The sequence below is a fragment of the Stigmatopora argus genome, chromosome 15 (genome assembly GCF_051989625.1).
Source record: "Stigmatopora argus isolate UIUO_Sarg chromosome 15, RoL_Sarg_1.0, whole genome shotgun sequence".
Lineage (NCBI taxonomy): Eukaryota > Metazoa > Chordata > Actinopteri > Syngnathiformes > Syngnathidae > Stigmatopora > Stigmatopora argus.
In genome coordinates, this window is record NC_135401.1 from 507,119 (window position 1) to 523,670 (window position 16,552).

General features: G+C 46.0%; 3 protein-coding genes across 5 annotated transcripts; 1 reads left to right on the forward strand and 2 right to left on the reverse strand.

Moving 5' to 3' along the window:
- Window positions 1–21: 21 nt before the first annotated feature.
- On the forward strand, window positions 22–3,198 carry ebi3 (Epstein-Barr virus induced 3). The gene is made up of 6 exons (XM_077620252.1): window positions 22–635; window positions 1,130–1,235; window positions 1,318–1,387; window positions 2,048–2,168; window positions 2,267–2,430; window positions 2,699–3,198. Exons 1-6 carry the CDS (start codon window positions 566–568, stop codon window positions 2,855–2,857), a joined length of 690 nt encoding a protein of 229 aa, XP_077476378.1. The 5' UTR covers window positions 22–565; the 3' UTR covers window positions 2,858–3,198.
- Window positions 3,158–5,580, reverse strand: odf3l2a (outer dense fiber of sperm tails 3-like 2a). The gene is made up of 5 exons (XM_077620251.1): window positions 5,187–5,580; window positions 4,919–5,029; window positions 4,215–4,337; window positions 4,013–4,151; window positions 3,158–3,924 (listed from the first exon to the last, which is right to left on the reverse strand). Exons 1-5 carry the CDS (start codon window positions 5,230–5,232, stop codon window positions 3,579–3,581), a joined length of 765 nt encoding a protein of 254 aa, XP_077476377.1. The 5' UTR covers window positions 5,233–5,580; the 3' UTR covers window positions 3,158–3,578.
- Window positions 5,581–6,341: 761 nt separating this feature from the next.
- Window positions 6,342–14,232, reverse strand: crlf1a (cytokine receptor-like factor 1a). Of its 3 annotated transcripts, XM_077620247.1 has the most exons (10): window positions 14,181–14,232; window positions 13,974–14,104; window positions 11,825–12,103; window positions 10,882–11,011; window positions 10,653–10,813; window positions 8,176–8,333; window positions 7,679–7,753; window positions 7,517–7,610; window positions 7,252–7,439; window positions 6,342–7,158 (listed from the first exon to the last, which is right to left on the reverse strand). In XM_077620247.1, exons 2-10 carry the CDS (start codon window positions 14,071–14,073, stop codon window positions 7,135–7,137), a joined length of 1,209 nt encoding a protein of 402 aa, XP_077476373.1. In that variant the 5' UTR covers window positions 14,074–14,104; window positions 14,181–14,232; the 3' UTR covers window positions 6,342–7,134. The 3 variants fall into 3 exon arrangements, with proteins under 3 accessions (XP_077476373.1, XP_077476372.1, XP_077476374.1); XM_077620246.1 differs by having other exon boundaries at window positions 13,974–14,232; XM_077620248.1 differs by having other exon boundaries at window positions 7,248–7,439; window positions 13,974–14,232.
- Window positions 14,233–16,552: the final 2,320 nt, after the last annotated feature.

The window sequence follows — 16,552 nt, forward strand, 5'->3', positions numbered from 1 at the left end:
TAAGGGGAATCATAATCATTTATAAGGGCAGTTATCGGCAGAGGTTGACAGGTATGAATTTTCCATATACTACTATAAATATAAAAAATAAAATCAGTTCTCAGTTCTCTTTTTTTCTCATTCACAACCTTTCAGGAACTAGACAATAAGACTAACTTGACCACAACTTGACACTTACTTGACCAAAACCAGACAGCAACAAGTGAACAGACCAATGGAACTTCAACAAACTAACACGGCTTAACGACAAAACATGCCGCTAGCATAAGCTCCGGCACCCCCCCCCCCCCCCCCAACCCAGAAAACGTTGATAATATCTTTGGAGCGCCTTTTTATGAGTAAACAAGGCCATGAAACGATTGGCGTTGGCGCGTGTTTTTTGTGAATTACGATAAACGTGTACTTTGTATGAGTGGGAAAAGCCAGATGACCGAAACAAAGATTCCAAACGACGTCAGAAAAGTTTGCTTGTTTCTCAGCGAGGGTTTCGGTGGCGGTTCCTCTTTTGCTTTCGCTTGTGGCCTCTTCATAAGGAGCCTTCTTCCACCGACTTGGTCATTTCAACATGACTGAAGCACGCTATTGGATTCTTCTGGTTTGGGTGGTCGCCGGCGCCGATGGAGCGACATTCGCCGGTGAGTAGCACGTGACGTTCATTTTCCAACTGGCGGCTCTTCAAAGACAATTTGGGGGTCTGTTTAGAAATACGACTTAAAAGGTCACCCAAAAAAGGCAAATTATTTAAATGACTTTTTTGGTTTGTCGGCTTTGTCAATCAATAAAAGGAAAAATGTTAATTTGGTGGAAAAAATAGATTTTTTTTGTTTAAAAAAAACAAAACCATTGATGGGCAAGACAAAACATGTTTTTTCAACTTAAAAACAAACAAATAAAAACCAATTGTACATCACATGAAAGTCTTTTTTTAAGTATTTCCTTTAAAAAAAATTATATTCAGAGAAATACTTTTTGTTTTGTGCGGCTAATTGATCATTTGGGAGTTCATTAGGATTCTTTTTACATGAGAAAATGACTCAAAAGGAAATACATTTAATGAATAAATATTTTATTATCTAATAAATTAAATGTAATTGATTTAATTGAATGAATAACTGATTTCCTAAATTAGCTGATCCAGATATTCACTGTTGGTGTGCGAGTTACCCGAACGTCACGTTTTGCTCGTGGGCTGAACCCTCCAATGAAGCACCGCTGAGCTACACTGCTTCCTACAGGTACAAGTGTGTCATTACAACTGCATTATTTCTAACTGCTTCTATTCGTATAAAACGACGTTTTTTATTTTGTTTTTTTCAGCGAGAGACGTCAGCCGTCAAGCAGCAAGCCTTGCCATCTCACGCCACCTACACCCTCCTCTTCAGAGCGGGTATGGCTTCCAACTGACATTGACAACGGGGTGTCGTCGAAGCATGTTCATTTGCCTTTTAGGGGTTCTTGTAGCTCTAGTGCACATGTGTCAAAGTGGCGGCCCGGGGGCCAAATCTGGCCCGCCGCCTCATTTTGTGTGGCCCCGGTAAAGTAAATGATGAGTGCCGACTTTCTGTTTTAAGATCAAATTCAAATGAAGAGTAGAGATGTATATTACATTTCCGGATTTTCCCCCTTTTAAATCGCTAATTGTAATTTTTTAATCATTTTTTTCTGTGTTTTTAGTTCAAAAAACATTTTGTAAAATCTAAAAATATAAAAAAAGCTAAAATAAACATTGTTTTAGATCTATAAAAAAACAGAATATTCAGGGCTTTTAATCCCATTCTTTTAATCCATTTATTTAAAAAAAATCTAAATATTCTATCTAAAATGGTCCGGCCCAAGTGAAATCAAGTTGACGTTAAAGCGGCCCGCGAACCAACCCGAGTCTGACAACCCTGCTCTAGTGCATTGTGGGTATTCCGTATTAAATAGATTTTGGAGAGGAAAGAAGGGAAATATTTTTAATATGTGCAATTTCATAGTAACAATAGACTAATAGTAATAAGGGAAAAAATCCAGGGGAATCATATTTGTTTGTTTTTGTTTTTTACAGCTTTGGCACTGTCACCTGCCCGACCTAAAGCTTCTGACCGATTACATCCTCAATGTGACCACACTGTGGTCTACGGGAAAAAGTAGCTCTCACCTGAGCAGCTTCATGCTGGAAGATATCGGTGAGTGACTTTCACCTCACGAACGTATTCACGGCACCACTTCAACTCGTAAGTCAAGACGACAACGCTCACCCGTGACGTGGTCTCGCCGTCCGCAGTGAAACCCGACCCCCCCGTGGACGTCAAGGTGTCCCCCCACCACGACAAGAGGGTGTCGATGGAGTGGTCGCCGCCCCCGACGTGGTCTCGCCTGGACATGGCGCCGCTCAAATACCAGATCAAGTACCAGTGGGAGCACAAGGGTCGAGCCAAGTCTGTTAGCGTACGTAGCCACACATTTTTAGGGGCACCTAAAGCAGGGGTGCCCCACTCGGGTCCTGGACTGGGCCCTAGCGCTGTCTGTTTCCCACAGTTTTCTGTTAGCTCCCTCCACCAACACACCTGAATCAAATCATCAGAGTAGATCATTTGATTCAGGTGTGCTAGAGGACAAAAGAGAAAAAAAAACAGACTGGATAGTGGCCCTCTAGGACCGATTTTGGTGATCCCCGATTGACCAAAACCCCGTCGGCGGTCTGGTGTTTCCGCAGATGGGTCCCTTGGAGAGTTCCAGCGTGGAGCTGAGGGGTCTGAGACCGGGGAGGGAGTACACCTTCGAGGTGTGCGCTCAGGACCTGCTGGGCCTGGGCCAGTGCAGTCGCTGGAGCCGGCCCGTCAGCGCCATTTTGCCCGCCAGCAAAATGTCCTAAAGCGTCTTCAACGTCATCTTATTTATACACGTGTGTTGTGGCGTCGCCTCCCGCTAGTTAGCTCGTTTGTCAGTGTCGCTATTCGGAGTCAACTACTGATAGCCTCGAGCTAGTGTAAATAGCCACATGCTATCACGTTACTCCTGATTACGAGATAAAGCTAGCTAGTCAGGTGTCGCTAGCTTTGTTCTCCACTCATGCCCCAATTTTGTCTTTTCATGATTTTTTTACCCCTTTTTTTGTATGAGGCTAAAATTTCTGTTCCATGATTGGTTGTTTTTTTAATGAACGAAAAGGAACTATGTTTTGATATATATTTATTAAAGCGTTTTTGAACTCCTACACAATGTATTTTATTCCCCCGGTGCTGAAATACATCTTAGAGGATACATTGTGCGCACACACGCAGTCTCATTGTAAATCATTTTTCCAAATGGAGAACCACCACATTCTTTGCGGAGGATAAAGACCTTAAGCGTGACTACTGTTACGATCATTTGTGTTCACTGGCTATTTTTTTTTAGTTCATTGCACAGGTAAAATAGGGTGAAAATGACCAAAGTTTTTGAAGATGAGGCTTTTAAAGGTTAACCCTTAACCGGGTTGGGAGGTTAGTTTACGACGGCAATGAGCGTCAAGATTCGCCTTTTTTTTTGCTCAACATTATGCACAATTTGTAGAATCATTTTGGGGAGGGGTCCACGCATCCAGCGCAACTCCATCAGTGCACAAAGTCCAAGACGAGCGGCGTGACAAACTCCGAGTGGCGGACCCCCATGGTGAAGGAGGGGGCCCGGCGGAGGTGGGCCGCCGAGCCCTCCGGTCGGTAGGCCCCCGGCCCCGGGGTGGCCGAGGGGTAGGCCGGCCTTCTGGTCCGACTCTGCATGGAGAAGGAGGGCTGGCGCGGAAGGTAGACGTCCGGGGCCGTGCTGTCGTACCTGCAAGGGCCGGGAGTCCGGGCCAGGTCCTCCGAGGGCCCCCCCGGCTCCCGGCGGGCCGACATGCTGTAGCTGAGCCCGGACCGCTTGTTGGGGACCCGCCTGCCCGTCAGCTCGGGAAGCGCGTAGCTGCCCGATCAAAAAGGAACCAAAAAGGTCCGTCGAGGGCGGAAGAAAAAAAAAAGGAACAACCAAATACGGGGAGAAAGAAAGAAACCTGTTAGGCGCCGGCACCGCGTCCGGGCGATAGCGTGCGGCGGCCCCCATGGTGTAGGCGGGCGGTCGGCGCTGAGCGCTGAGGGGCGGGGCCTTCTCCGGACTGTAGGCCCCCGGGCCGGGGGTCAGGAACTTGTCCACTGCCGCCCAAGGATGAGCGTCGTCAAAATGGGCATTTGAATGCGTTTTTCATCTCACCGGACCTTTGCTGACGATGCGCCTCCCTCGGCCCAGCATGGAAAAAGCGGGCGTTTCCATTCGCCCGAAACGCGTCACCTGGGCGCCCACGTGGTATCTGGGTCCCGGGCTGGAGTCCACGCCCACCACTGCCGTTCGCCATTGGGAATTCAAAAGGGCGTCAAAGGTAAAACCGCGGATGAGGAAGGGTTCGAAAACACGCAAACCCGGGAAATACGATGTGGTTTGCGCGTCGGCCTCACAGTCCTGGAGTCGAGGGTTCGATCCCCGGTGGGTCCTCACTGTGCGTGGGTTCCATGTTCTTTCGGGGCTGGTGGCGTGGTTTTTTTAGGGTACTTTTTGCTTTCCTCCCATATCCCAAAAACATGCATGCTAGGCTAATTGGATGCTAAATTGCCGCTAGCTACGAATTATTGGTGGTTTCTCTCCTTGTGCCCCGTGATTGGCTGGCCACCGATTTGGGCTGTATCATGCCCGTTGCCGCCTAGGATAGGCTCCAGCACCCCCGACGACCCTTGTGAGGATTGGCATTTCAGAAAATGAATGAATAATATTTAACTGCGTTGCCAGATTGAGCGAGTGAATTCCCATTATGGAATAAAGTTGAATTTGTCAAACCACTGCCACTACTAAAGCTAAACTCGGCATTTGAGTTTATACGTAAAATCTTGAGGGTTAGAAGCTTTTTTATTTTGTAGAGCGTACTCACTGGCGCTGCTCATTCGGGTGCGGAAGGTGTAGGCGGGGCCCGTTGCCTTGGTGACGTCGTGGTTAACGTAGCCTAGCGTCGGAGGCAGAGCGTAGCATCCTGGGCCCGGGCCTGATCACAACAAAAAAACATCACCAATCACCAATCACTCATTCATTCACTTCAAATCAACTTTCATTTTTTGGGCCAACTGGCCCAATCCGATTTGCCAATAAAAGTCCATTTCAAGAAATTCCAGCCAATATTGTTGCCATCCACATATACTGACCTCTGTGTTTAGCAGAGATGGACGGCCGTTTCTTGACTTCTTCCATCCTCCGACCACTGATTTTTCTTCAAAGGTGACGACGTCGAGGTGGCGCCCCAACCACACCCACTTTTCAAAGAAAGTGTTTCAAAGGACGCGTCAAATTGTCAAAAGACGACGATTCAGTTCGGAGTTGCATTGGCGTCGCATTCCGTAACTAACGGCGTCTCACTTCCCCCGCCATCAAATATTTAGAATCTATTTAGTGTTGTGTTGCAGGCCTTGACGCAAAAACCGGGGCTGGGAAAACTTTAACTATTCTATAAAAGGCCACATTCCAATCCAGAAAGAGGAAAGCTTTCCACAATACTAGTGTCCTGCGAGTGCAATCAGTGGATTGCCGTCAGGTGCTGCTTGTTTCAGCACAACCCCCGATGCTTCAACTTTGTCAGTCAGCTCGGTCGCTGCTGGATGATTTGAACGGAAGGCTGCTACCCCCCACCCCCTCCCCTCCCCTCCCTCAGCGGCCCAACCCCTGTCCATTCAACTTTTTCACCTGTGTAGTATGTGCCTTTGTCACCCTTACAAAGCTAAACTGTCAAGAGCCAATTCAAGACTTTTTTTGGACCTATTTGAAACATGGGCCATCAAAGTGCCAACTTTTGACCATTTTCACCCATTTAAGAGTGCCCTGATGAATGATATTTCACCCATTTGGTTATAAACGAAGCTGTGTATGATGACAATAAAGGCTTTTGATTTGATATAAAGGCGTAACATCCCATAAGACTAGGCTTTTATATTCAAACGATTCCACAAAATGTAGGTTTTCATAAAGAGGAGAGCTTTCCACAATACTAGTGTCCTGCGAGTGCAATCAGTGGATTGGCGTCAGGTGCTGCTGGTTTCAGCACAACCCCCGATGGTTCAACTTTGTCTGTGGAACAAAAATGTGCACCCACACCGCTTGACCAGTCCATTGGGGATTTTTTTTTTTACTGGTTTCTTATTTCCTCTCATGTGATTTTATTTTAAAATGAATTTTTACTATTTATATTCTTCAAGGTAATCACTTATGATATATTCCCTGAAAATGCATGTATGAATTGTGATTTTTTTTTTAAATCTTGACTTGCCCTTTTGAGAACACAAAGACATCAGTGGATCAATGCCAAATTCAGTCAGTTATTAGCATTTATTTAGCAGGTAAACCATAATTTAAGAAATATAACACATGGCTGTACACACTCTTAAATATGTGACTACAATTCAGTACAAAAATAATGGAAAGTCAGCGACATCTGGATAAAACAAAAAACACTTTGGCACTTTTTGAGTACAATTGTCAGAAATACTGCACGATGAATGATTACGGATAATAAACAACTCTGCTTGATTCAAGTGGCACAACAACGGACTTTTTTTTAGTGTTAATCTGATATCCAAACAGAAAGGAGGCTCTTCCAAGGCCTGGTCGCGGCGGAAATGACGTACCGTCTTCAAAATACACGTGATTCAGCAAAAATCGAAAGTACTACGGCGAAAGCATAGAAGATTACAGAGTTGAATATTTAAGATGCGTTCGAGGTGTGTCCGTAAAATGGGAAAAATGGCCAGCGATGTAGCGTTGAGAGCCAACTATCTACTAAATGCCATGTAAACACTGTTGCGGGCCACGTTGCACTTTGGCACAACCGGTTAAAAATCCCGGCCAACATAACATTTCTATGTTACGTATGAATATATGTAAATATAAATATGTTTTTTTACAAATGTGCCTCTCTACTTGGCGAGTTTGGGGAGGCGATCAAAGTCCAAAATTTCCTGATCCTTCGTCAGGGTGCGATGGGATGCAAAACAAGCACGTAACGGACGGAAATGCAAAAAAAAGGAAAAAAAATAGCTGTCTCTGAATTTTAGGACCGCCATGCTCTGATCGCACCGCGTTGTTTGTCCACCAGGGGGCGTGCTACGACTTATCCCTTTGGAGAACCTAAAGGGAGGAGAGAGAGAAGGGGGGTGATGGTGCCCTGCCCTTTGCGGCAAGCGAGGGAGGGAGGGAGGAAGGAAGGAGATGCTTACCTACCTGGTTGCGTGCTTTGTGCGACTTCTGCATGAGCATCCGCCATTGGTCGTAGTGGTTGATGGACATGCTGCTGCAGCCGTAGGCGTGTTTGCGCGCCCAGCCGAAGAACTGCTTCAGCTCGCGCCGGACCGTCGAATTGGAGTCCCCGCTCGAGCCCTTGGAGTCGCACGAGCCTGACGCCGCCCGCTCTGAAAGAGAAAAGCCAAAAAAAAAAGATGTATACGTTGGAATCCAAACGCGAAAGGCCGACTGTTCGTCCGCTCACCGGCGTGCGGCGTGGACGCCGCGGTGGGATGACTCCACTCGCTCCAGATTCCGGCTTTGCGGGAACCGTAGATGCCCACCGGGTTACATCGAACCTGGGGGCGGACCGCGGGGTTCAGTGCTAAACGTGGGCGGGTTAACCGGACGCGGCGCGCCGACCCACCTGCACGAAATAAACCGTTCCTGCTCGGAGTCCCGCCAACCTGCAGGACGTCTGGTTGCCGACGTCGTCCATCACCTGCCGGCCCGGATAGAAAGAAGACTTAGAAGCGGCGCCCGCGGCAGAAACAAACGCAAACCGCTTCAATGGGCTTTCCTCGCCGCAAATATGTTTCACCGCGACATTGATCAGCGTGTTTATGGAAAGCGCTCTGCTATCAATTAGGCGCGCACACTCAAAAACACAATGACTCTCTCTCTCTCTTTTTGGCTTTTTCCTACGCACACAAAAGCGAGCAAACATTGTGACATACAGTACGTGCCAGATTTAATAAACAACAATAAACAAACAGCATGAGTAATCTTGCTGCTAAAAAACACAATCTGTTTTCTATTGAAAACAAAACCACTAAAATTGAACTCAAAGTGCTGCCATTTCTACACACACACACACAGCCCCGGTATGAACGTCGGCGGCCATTTTGTGCCCGGCGGATTTACCTTCCAGTCGCGGCTGTCCTCCAGTCGGTAGCGAATCTGGTATTTGGCCTGGAAGAGGAAGTCCTTGAGTCCCGGCGGGGCGTCCCAGCGGACGCTCAGCTGGTCCTCCAGTTGGCCCACTCGGCTCAACGTCACCCCTGCTGGTGGGTCAGTGGTCACTGATCGGGAAAAAAAATGATATACAGCAAGGGTGTCAAACTCGGGTTGGTTCGTGGGCCACATTAACGTCAACTTGATTTCATGCGGGCCCGACCATTTTAGATATATTTAGATTTTTTTAAATAAATGGATTAAAAGAACTGGATTAAGATCCCTGAATATTCAGTTTTTTATAGATCTAAAACAATGTTTATTTTATCTTTTTTTATATATTTTTAGATTTTTCAAAATGATTTTTGAACTAAAAACACAGAAAAAATGGATTGAAAATGACAATTATTGATTTAAAAAGGGGGAAAATCAGGAAATGTAATATACATTATACAAAATATTGAAATGATCCCAAATAATTTGCTTGTCCAGTCAAAACAAAAAGACGAGAAAAATTGGCTGCCTCCGTGTTCTCCATTTTGGTTCAATGAGGAAATCCTAATGGAAGTGGACGCGAAAACCTCGATTGGGTTTGGCTTGGAATGAACCCAGGTCAACTGGGAACTAATGCAAAGTGAAAAAGACTGAAAACGGAACACAATTTGGACAACGAGCCATCAATCTACTTGATTTGCGTCCACTCCGATTTTTTTACGACCTCCGGTTTGTTGGCGTTGGCACGTGGAGCCGCCCGTGTTACTGAGCGGACCCAATCCGTCTCCTTTTTAGGTGCTTTACGGCCATCTTGTTGCATCTGGAGCCAATTACAAAGGCAATCTGTTTGAAAGCGGGCCCCCGAACGCATCGTCTTCGAGGGTGCTACGACCGGCTATGACCGACGAATGGAAACGTTTAACAACTCAAATATATTTCTTGAATGACCTTTCATTTCAGTTTTATATGGATCTAAAGTTACAGAAAGACCGCAAGCCAGTCTTTTCTTTTATTGGCTATTTTCTCAGCGCAACCAGCAGACAAAAGAAATATTCATGCAGCTTTCCCCATCGGAAAGTAAATAGTAAAATTAGGCTGGAACGGGGATTGCGTCAATTCTTATTCATGATCAAAATAAGTTTGTCAAGACCACTTATTTTGAATAAATGATGAATTTTGGAGAGCCAAACATGTCTGGTGGCTTTTTGGGTCATTTTCATTTCAAGTTCTTTCAAATTTGAAGGCCAAAACAATGACATCCGTTCGCCCATTTTGCTCAGATGTCCAATAAATTTGCCATTTGGAGTCCAAAGCATAACAAAAACCGGCATATGAGCGAAAAATACTCAATTTTGAGTCCATTTTTGAACCCTGTGTCACGTTTTGGGCTCCCAAATGAGCGGAAAAGCCACAAGGGTGTTGCTGGTGACTCATTTTTTTTTCCGTTTTGCGTGTTTTGACCTGAAGCCAAAGTGGCTTCCGGGGCAACACGCTAAAAAAAAAGCACACAAAAGTAGCAGAGAGAAAAAAAAAGCACCTGGCCTTATTCTATGCGCTCACGAGGACGCCGCCCTGGCCTCGGGGGGCGGAAACAGGTATGTGTGTGTGTGTATGTGTGCGCATACATGTGTGTGTGTGTGTGTGTGTGTGTGTAGAAGAGATTTGAAAAAGATGGACGCTTTTTTTCACGGAGGTCTCCGCAAGAATCCGCCAAGTGGCAACAATACTTTAAAAGGCAACGCTGCTGGCTTCTTATTAAGTCGGAGCCCGAAAGGGCTTAAGCGCTTCGAGAAAAGGAACAATGTCGTCTTTTACAACACGCAAAAAAGGGGGAAAAGTCCCCCTGAAAACTAAAAATAGCCGACTTCCTGCACCTTCTCCATTGGGGATTCTTCAGACTTTTTGGGGGGTCTGCGCTTGTTAGGCTAGCCTATCAAATTTCATTTGGATGAGGCTTCAAGGTTGTTGTTTTTTAGTCTGGTTGCTCTCAAATGAAATCATCACGACAGAAAAAATGGCTGACGTGGATTCTGAAAACCAATTATTTGAGCTGCTTTGAATTTTGACTGGCTCGTCGTGAAGACAAATTTGTTCGCAAATAAACGTAGAGAAGAAGTCGACCTGCGACATTTCAAGTTCAAAGTGGTCTCAAAGCGGGCCCGTTAGCATAGTTTAGCTTAGCTTAGCTCATGCTTGAGCAACACGGCTGGCTTTAATAGATCCAACATGTTGGAATGGCGCTGCCTTTCCAGGTCGTTTTAGGCTGGCAAAATGGCGGCAAACGAGGCCATTTCTCGGCCAATGAGGCGCTTCCCGACGGAAACCACTCGGCCGCCAGCTTTTGGCGGAGAAAACCTCTTTGCAAACGGCATTTATTTTCAACAGGGGCCGCAAAAACGCTCGGCGAACCAAAAGAAAGCCAGTGGCGTCCAATCCGGCCGCCCGTCACTCACCCACGTCCAGAAGGTCCAGCGTGAGGACGTCGGAAGCGGCGCGGCCCAGTCGGTTGGACGCCTCCACCCAGATCTCGTACGGGGTGAAGAGATGCAGGTCGCGAGTGATGCCGCACGAAAAGGGCTGCGAGCCTTCGCACTCCTTCTCCTTGCCGTACCACCTGCGGCAAAAGTCATTTTTAAAGAAAGGAATTTCTTTTTTGTCTCCTTTTTTGTAGCGCGCACTCACCTGAGCTTATACTTGAGCACGTACTGGGTGCGAATGCTGGTTTCGCCCGTCCCCCCCGGCGTCCACGTGCACGTCAGGTCTTTGGTGTTCCGCGAGCAGCACGTCAAATTGCGAGGCTTCTCTGGCGGCACTGCCACAAACAAAAGAAGAAAGGGGCGCAATGACTTCATTTTGGACTTTATTTGCCCGTCATCTGACGATAGCCACTCGTCGAGAACGCCAGGTTCCGAACGCCATGGCGCCGGACCGCCATTTGCCAGCGGTCGCGGCATTTTCACCCGACGCCGTGACTCGGATGGCGTCCATTTTTGGGCGTTTTCCGGGTGTCGGGGCCGTTTCATTCGCTTACAATGGCGGTCAAAAAGCCAACGGAGGAGGGAGGCAAAAGCGCATTTTTCAGCCGGGGAGGAATTTAAGGCTAGGTTTTCCTTCGTATTGACAGGAGCGCCGTAAAAAGACTTTACTGCGACCGTGTGTGCGCCAGAAATGTCAGCGCCATGCCGCGCGAGTAATGGACCGCGCCGGCGTGGCCCGCCCGGCGCTCAAAGCAACACGCACACCCGCACGCTCGCACTAAAATTTCAAAATGACAGCCACCAGGGAGACTTTAAACAAAATAAACATTAGCCCACTGCTTCTCCCTTCTTTCTTTTCTTTCCTTTATTCTACTTTTTCACTTTTCTCCTCCAATTTGGCGGATTTGGATGTACACGAGACGTAATCATCGAAAAAACACAAACTAGGATCACCCCTATTATATCTAGCATGCATGTTTTGGCGTCTATACAATATCAAAAACGGGCGGTCCGGTGGTTAAGTGGTTCACGCCTCGGTCTCGCAGTTCTGGGGTCCGGGGTTCAAACCCAGGTGGGTCCTTAGTGTGTGGCGTTTGGGTCTTCTCCCTGGGCTTTTCTCCATGTACTCCGCTTTCGATCTCACTTACTTCCCACGTAGACGCAGGAGCCCGCCAGCACGCGTCCCTCGCGGTCGTGGCACACCAGGTTGTCGCCGGACGTCTGGCGCGAGGCGTTGAGGCCGCTCAGGGTCACGCTGAGGTTGTTGGCGCTCAGCGTGCGATAGGCCGAGGCGGCCAGCCGCTGCCCGTTCAGCGTCCAGTAAAGCGAGGCGGCGTGCAGCCCGCCGTCCGGGTGCACCCAACAGCTGGCCGTCAGATCCGAGCCCACGCGGAGGACCGGGTCCTGGGGGTACACCAAAGCCCTGTCTGGGGTGGGACAAACGGGGGAGGAGCTTCAATAATGCCGGAGCGCCAGAAGAAAAAAAACGTCTTTTGGTGTGGAAAACATGTCATTTTTTTGTTTACTAAAGTTTACTGCATGCAAACTGATTTTTTTTTGTTTACATCGCTACGGACATAATATTGATCTCAGCCACTAGGGGTGATAATCCACGCTTTTATAATGTCATTCGATTGTCAACAATATATTATAGCACAAAGTCCATTTGTTTCAATTGTTTTCGATTAATTTAACACCATATGACATACATTGGAATAAAAAACATTCATTAAAAAATAGCACAATTTTAAAGACAACATGGATGTACGATTTTTTGTTTTGACCAACAAGATTGGACCATCCCTTAACTCATGGATTTACCCAATTCAATACATTGTTACACCGCCATTTTGACCCCATAAGTGCTTTTCTGGCAACCCCGGGACCCCGAAAATTTCAGTTTACGTTCGGCAACAGCGACAAAAAACTATAAGGTCGAAATCCCAAACGACGGTAACGAGCAATCTCTGTCATAATCGACGGGAAGCGTTTGATGATGGAGGCGTACGGCGTTCCCTCTTTGTTTTTACGGCGCCCTTTAAAAGCCGACTGGCGCTCCCCATAAAACAACAACAAAAAACAGCAAGCCCACTTCAAGCAGGAAACGCACATAAGGTTGATTTATTTACATTTGGATGGCGAGCGTTCTTGGAGGCCCGACTTAATGAGGTCACTATCTTGCAGCCCCCCAATAAGAGCCCCTCATGTGTTAAAGGAATTATGGGCTGGAGACTTGTTGAAAGTCAGCCATGCGCTAGCGCTGCATTTCTTTCCTTGACATCTCCTTGTTTAAATCTTTTTAGCGATCGATAACAAATGATACCCAAAATTAATGTTGCGTTGACGGGTTTTTATTGGCCTGTTTGCAAATGATGTCAATGTGTGGCCTGCACAAAAAGCTGCAATTCAGCTTCCATTCTGCTGCACTTCTCAGTTTTTACAGTAGATGGAGCTAGTCACGAAACCTTTTGAAATTGACTTTCGAATTTCAGCGTTTGTATATTACAATAAAATCCACATGATAAATTGAGCTGTCCTTAATGTGAGTTTTCTTCTTTTCTTTGCAAAGTGTACTTTCAATAAAAATTCTTATTAAAATATTCTTATCCATCGGTTTTATTTTGTTGACGGTAGCCCCCAACTAATTTGTTGCCGCTAACAGTTATAGAAATGAAATCCATTTCGTCCAAAGACTATTTCTGTTACATTTTCTTCATCTACGTATGGGTCGGCATTCAAAACAAGAGCGTTTCCAACCGATCCTCCCACTTGAAATGTGTTAGCCATTCATCCATCTTTGCCAATCGCAGGAAAGCATTTCAAAACAATTCAGAAATCAACTAGCGTATACTTTTAGGGGGCCATAAACCAAGTCTATTTCTTTTTGAAATGCATTCAATTAAGCGCTAAATGAAATCTTCTCCAAAATGTGTCGTGCGCATGCGCGTGCGCGTATGAAGATGCCTGATCGAAACGGGCTTCTTTTCTTGGAGTCCCTCAGCCTTGAAAGGGTTAAATTATTACAAATATTCTGGTACATTTGAGAAAAGGGTAACAAATGTCAGTCCTAAAACTTTTTTTTTTGCAAGAACTTGAGCCCCAGGTAAGATTCCATTGGAAAGGAGCCCATTTATTTGGACCTTCATCCACGTCGTGAGGTCGAAATATGAGACTCCAACGCCACCGTTCTCCACAGCAGCAAAAAAAAAACAAGTTTGAAACGGTCTAGTGTGACTATTTGGACCCCCTGTTCCTCCCCCAGAAAAAGAAGCGTTTGTCCCCGTGTGAGCGACTTACGTGAGGATAAGGAGAAGACGTCGGCGGAGTGGAGAAGCAGAAGAAGCAGGAGCAACGGGAGCAGCGGGAGCAGGACAACAATCCGCCGGAAAGGATCCATGGTCAGCCACTTAATTTGCGACCCCCTCCCCCTAAAAATGGAACTAATTCACTTTTTATAAATTATAATAACGAATAAAACTGGAGCGAAAGCAGAGGAACGTTGACCTGCTCGCTCGTCTGCTAGCCTTCCTTCTTGGATCTTGTTCCTCCTCCAGGCTGCGCTTAAATCATACACAAGTTCATACTTTTAAGCCCCGCCTCCTCTGGTCTCATTTCCCCCTTTTTCCCTCCCTCCCCCCTCCACCCTTTCTCCTCAAACATTCCCACCCGTGATAAAGTCGACTTCCACTGAAAAGAAAAGAACATTTACGTCATTTTTTTTACAAGGAGGCGTCATTTTAGGGACACCTGTGTGTGTTAGGTGCTTTTAACCCCGTGTAGTAGCAGGTTGTGCCCAAATCGGGTCACCAGGCTGTCATCTATCCACACTTTTTTGTGTTTTCTCCACTAGCAAACGATCAACTCATCAGTTGCAAGCCCGATTGGATGACCGACTGGACGCAGGGCCTCCAGGACGTAACAGCAGTGTGAAACAAGCGCGACTTATAGTCCGGAAAATACGCTAATTGTCTTTGGTTTAGTTCGCGGGTCGCTTTAACGTCAACTCGATTTTAGATATAATATTTAGATTTTTTTAAATAAATGGATTAAAAGAACTGGATTTAAAGCCCCTGAATATTCAGGTTTTTTATAGATCTAAAACAAGGTTTATTTGAGCTTTTTTTAAATATATTTTTAGATTTTACAAAATGAATTTTGAACTAAAAACAGAAAAAAATGGATTAAAAATGACAATTATTGATTTAAAAGGGGGAAAATCATGAAATTTAATATACATCTATACTCTTAATTTTAATTTGATCCTAAAACAGAAAGTGGCCACTCATCATTGACTTTCCCGGGCCACACAAAATGATGCGGCGGGCCAGATTTGGCCCCCGGGCCGCCACTTTGACACAGGTGCTCTATTTTGATCCCTTTTGACTATTTTGGGTCATAATATAAAAGTATTCTTTAATTATTACTAATGGTATGTTTGACTTTTTAAAATAAATGTTCAATGCTTTTATAAGTAATACAATGTTAATTAAAAAAAACAAAAAAAGACCTGACTACAACGTCAAATCAAAAATGACAGTATTTAACTCATTGCATCATCCGGATGACAATAGACGTCCAACTCGTGGAAACCAGAAGGACTGGCTTTTTTGGGGATGGGAAACGCCCCCGGAAACGTAAGAAACATGGCGTCATCTGTTCCGGAGAAGCGGCAAAAAAAGACCCCCGGTGGCTCCTAAATGACACGACTTGTCGGTTGAGAAATTCCTGGACGCTGAGCGCCGGGGCCGAAGCGGGAACGCCGGCCCGGAACAACAGAGCGCCTTCTGGGAAGGAGACGGGTCGGCCAAAGGTCGCCGTTGTGCCCGGGCCCGCGAGAGCACGTGACTCATCGTACGCCGGCGTTGACTTGTTGCTCACGCGTCTGTCTGTCCGTTCAGGTGTCGCCAACAATGCCAGTCTCATCGCTTCCCGAAATTGGCCCTCCCTCTGGGTTTTTCTTTTTTTAAAAAAAAAAATTCAGCTCCCAGGAAGCCAATCTGGAACGGGAGCCCGGGAAGCGAAAAAAAACAAAGTCTGATAAGCGTCATGTTGGATTTACAAGCAAATAACTCTCTTGCTCATTCGTTCCGGAGAATATCCCCGTCTATTTCGGGTTAAAGAAAAATACCGTATTTTCACGACTATAAGGCGCGCATAAAAGTCTTCGATTTTCTCCAAAATAGACAGGGCGCCGTATAATCCAGTGCGCTTTATATATGGACCATTACTAAAATTGTTATCACGATAAAATAAAATACATCAGTCGATAGGACAACTACGGAAACCAGCCCCCGACTCTACTATTTTCCCGTAGATAAAGTACTGCGCAGTGACTGCTGGGATATAGAGTTCTTAATACACCCAGTTCTTCAATACAGTTAGTATGATGGCGACCACACTAATTTGGTGCTGGCCGTCATTTGGGCTGGATTTACAAAAGAAATCCTGCCGCTAAATGTTGGCGTCAACAGAGCATTCAAAGCTAGACTGTGAACTATGTATATATATATTATATATAATAACTCGGAGCTTGCCGTCATTCCCGGAGGCTTAAGAACTACAACCGCGGTACCCGGCGTTTTGGAAGACTCATTTGGGCAATTGTTTAATTCGGACACAGAAAATTAGGACTTTGATGGATTTGTGGGTGATGATGACGACGTGAGTACGTTGTAAAATGTCTAAATAAAGTACAACCCAACTCAGTTTTGCTTCCGTTGCCTTTTTAAAACATGTTTTTAGCGTGTGGGTGTAGAGCGTGCAAGAACTATATTTCCCAGCAGTCACTGCGCACCGGAACCCGGAAATAGGCTGCTTCCGGTAGCCAGCGCTATTGCGTTTCGATGTTCATCCATATATAATATATAATATATATG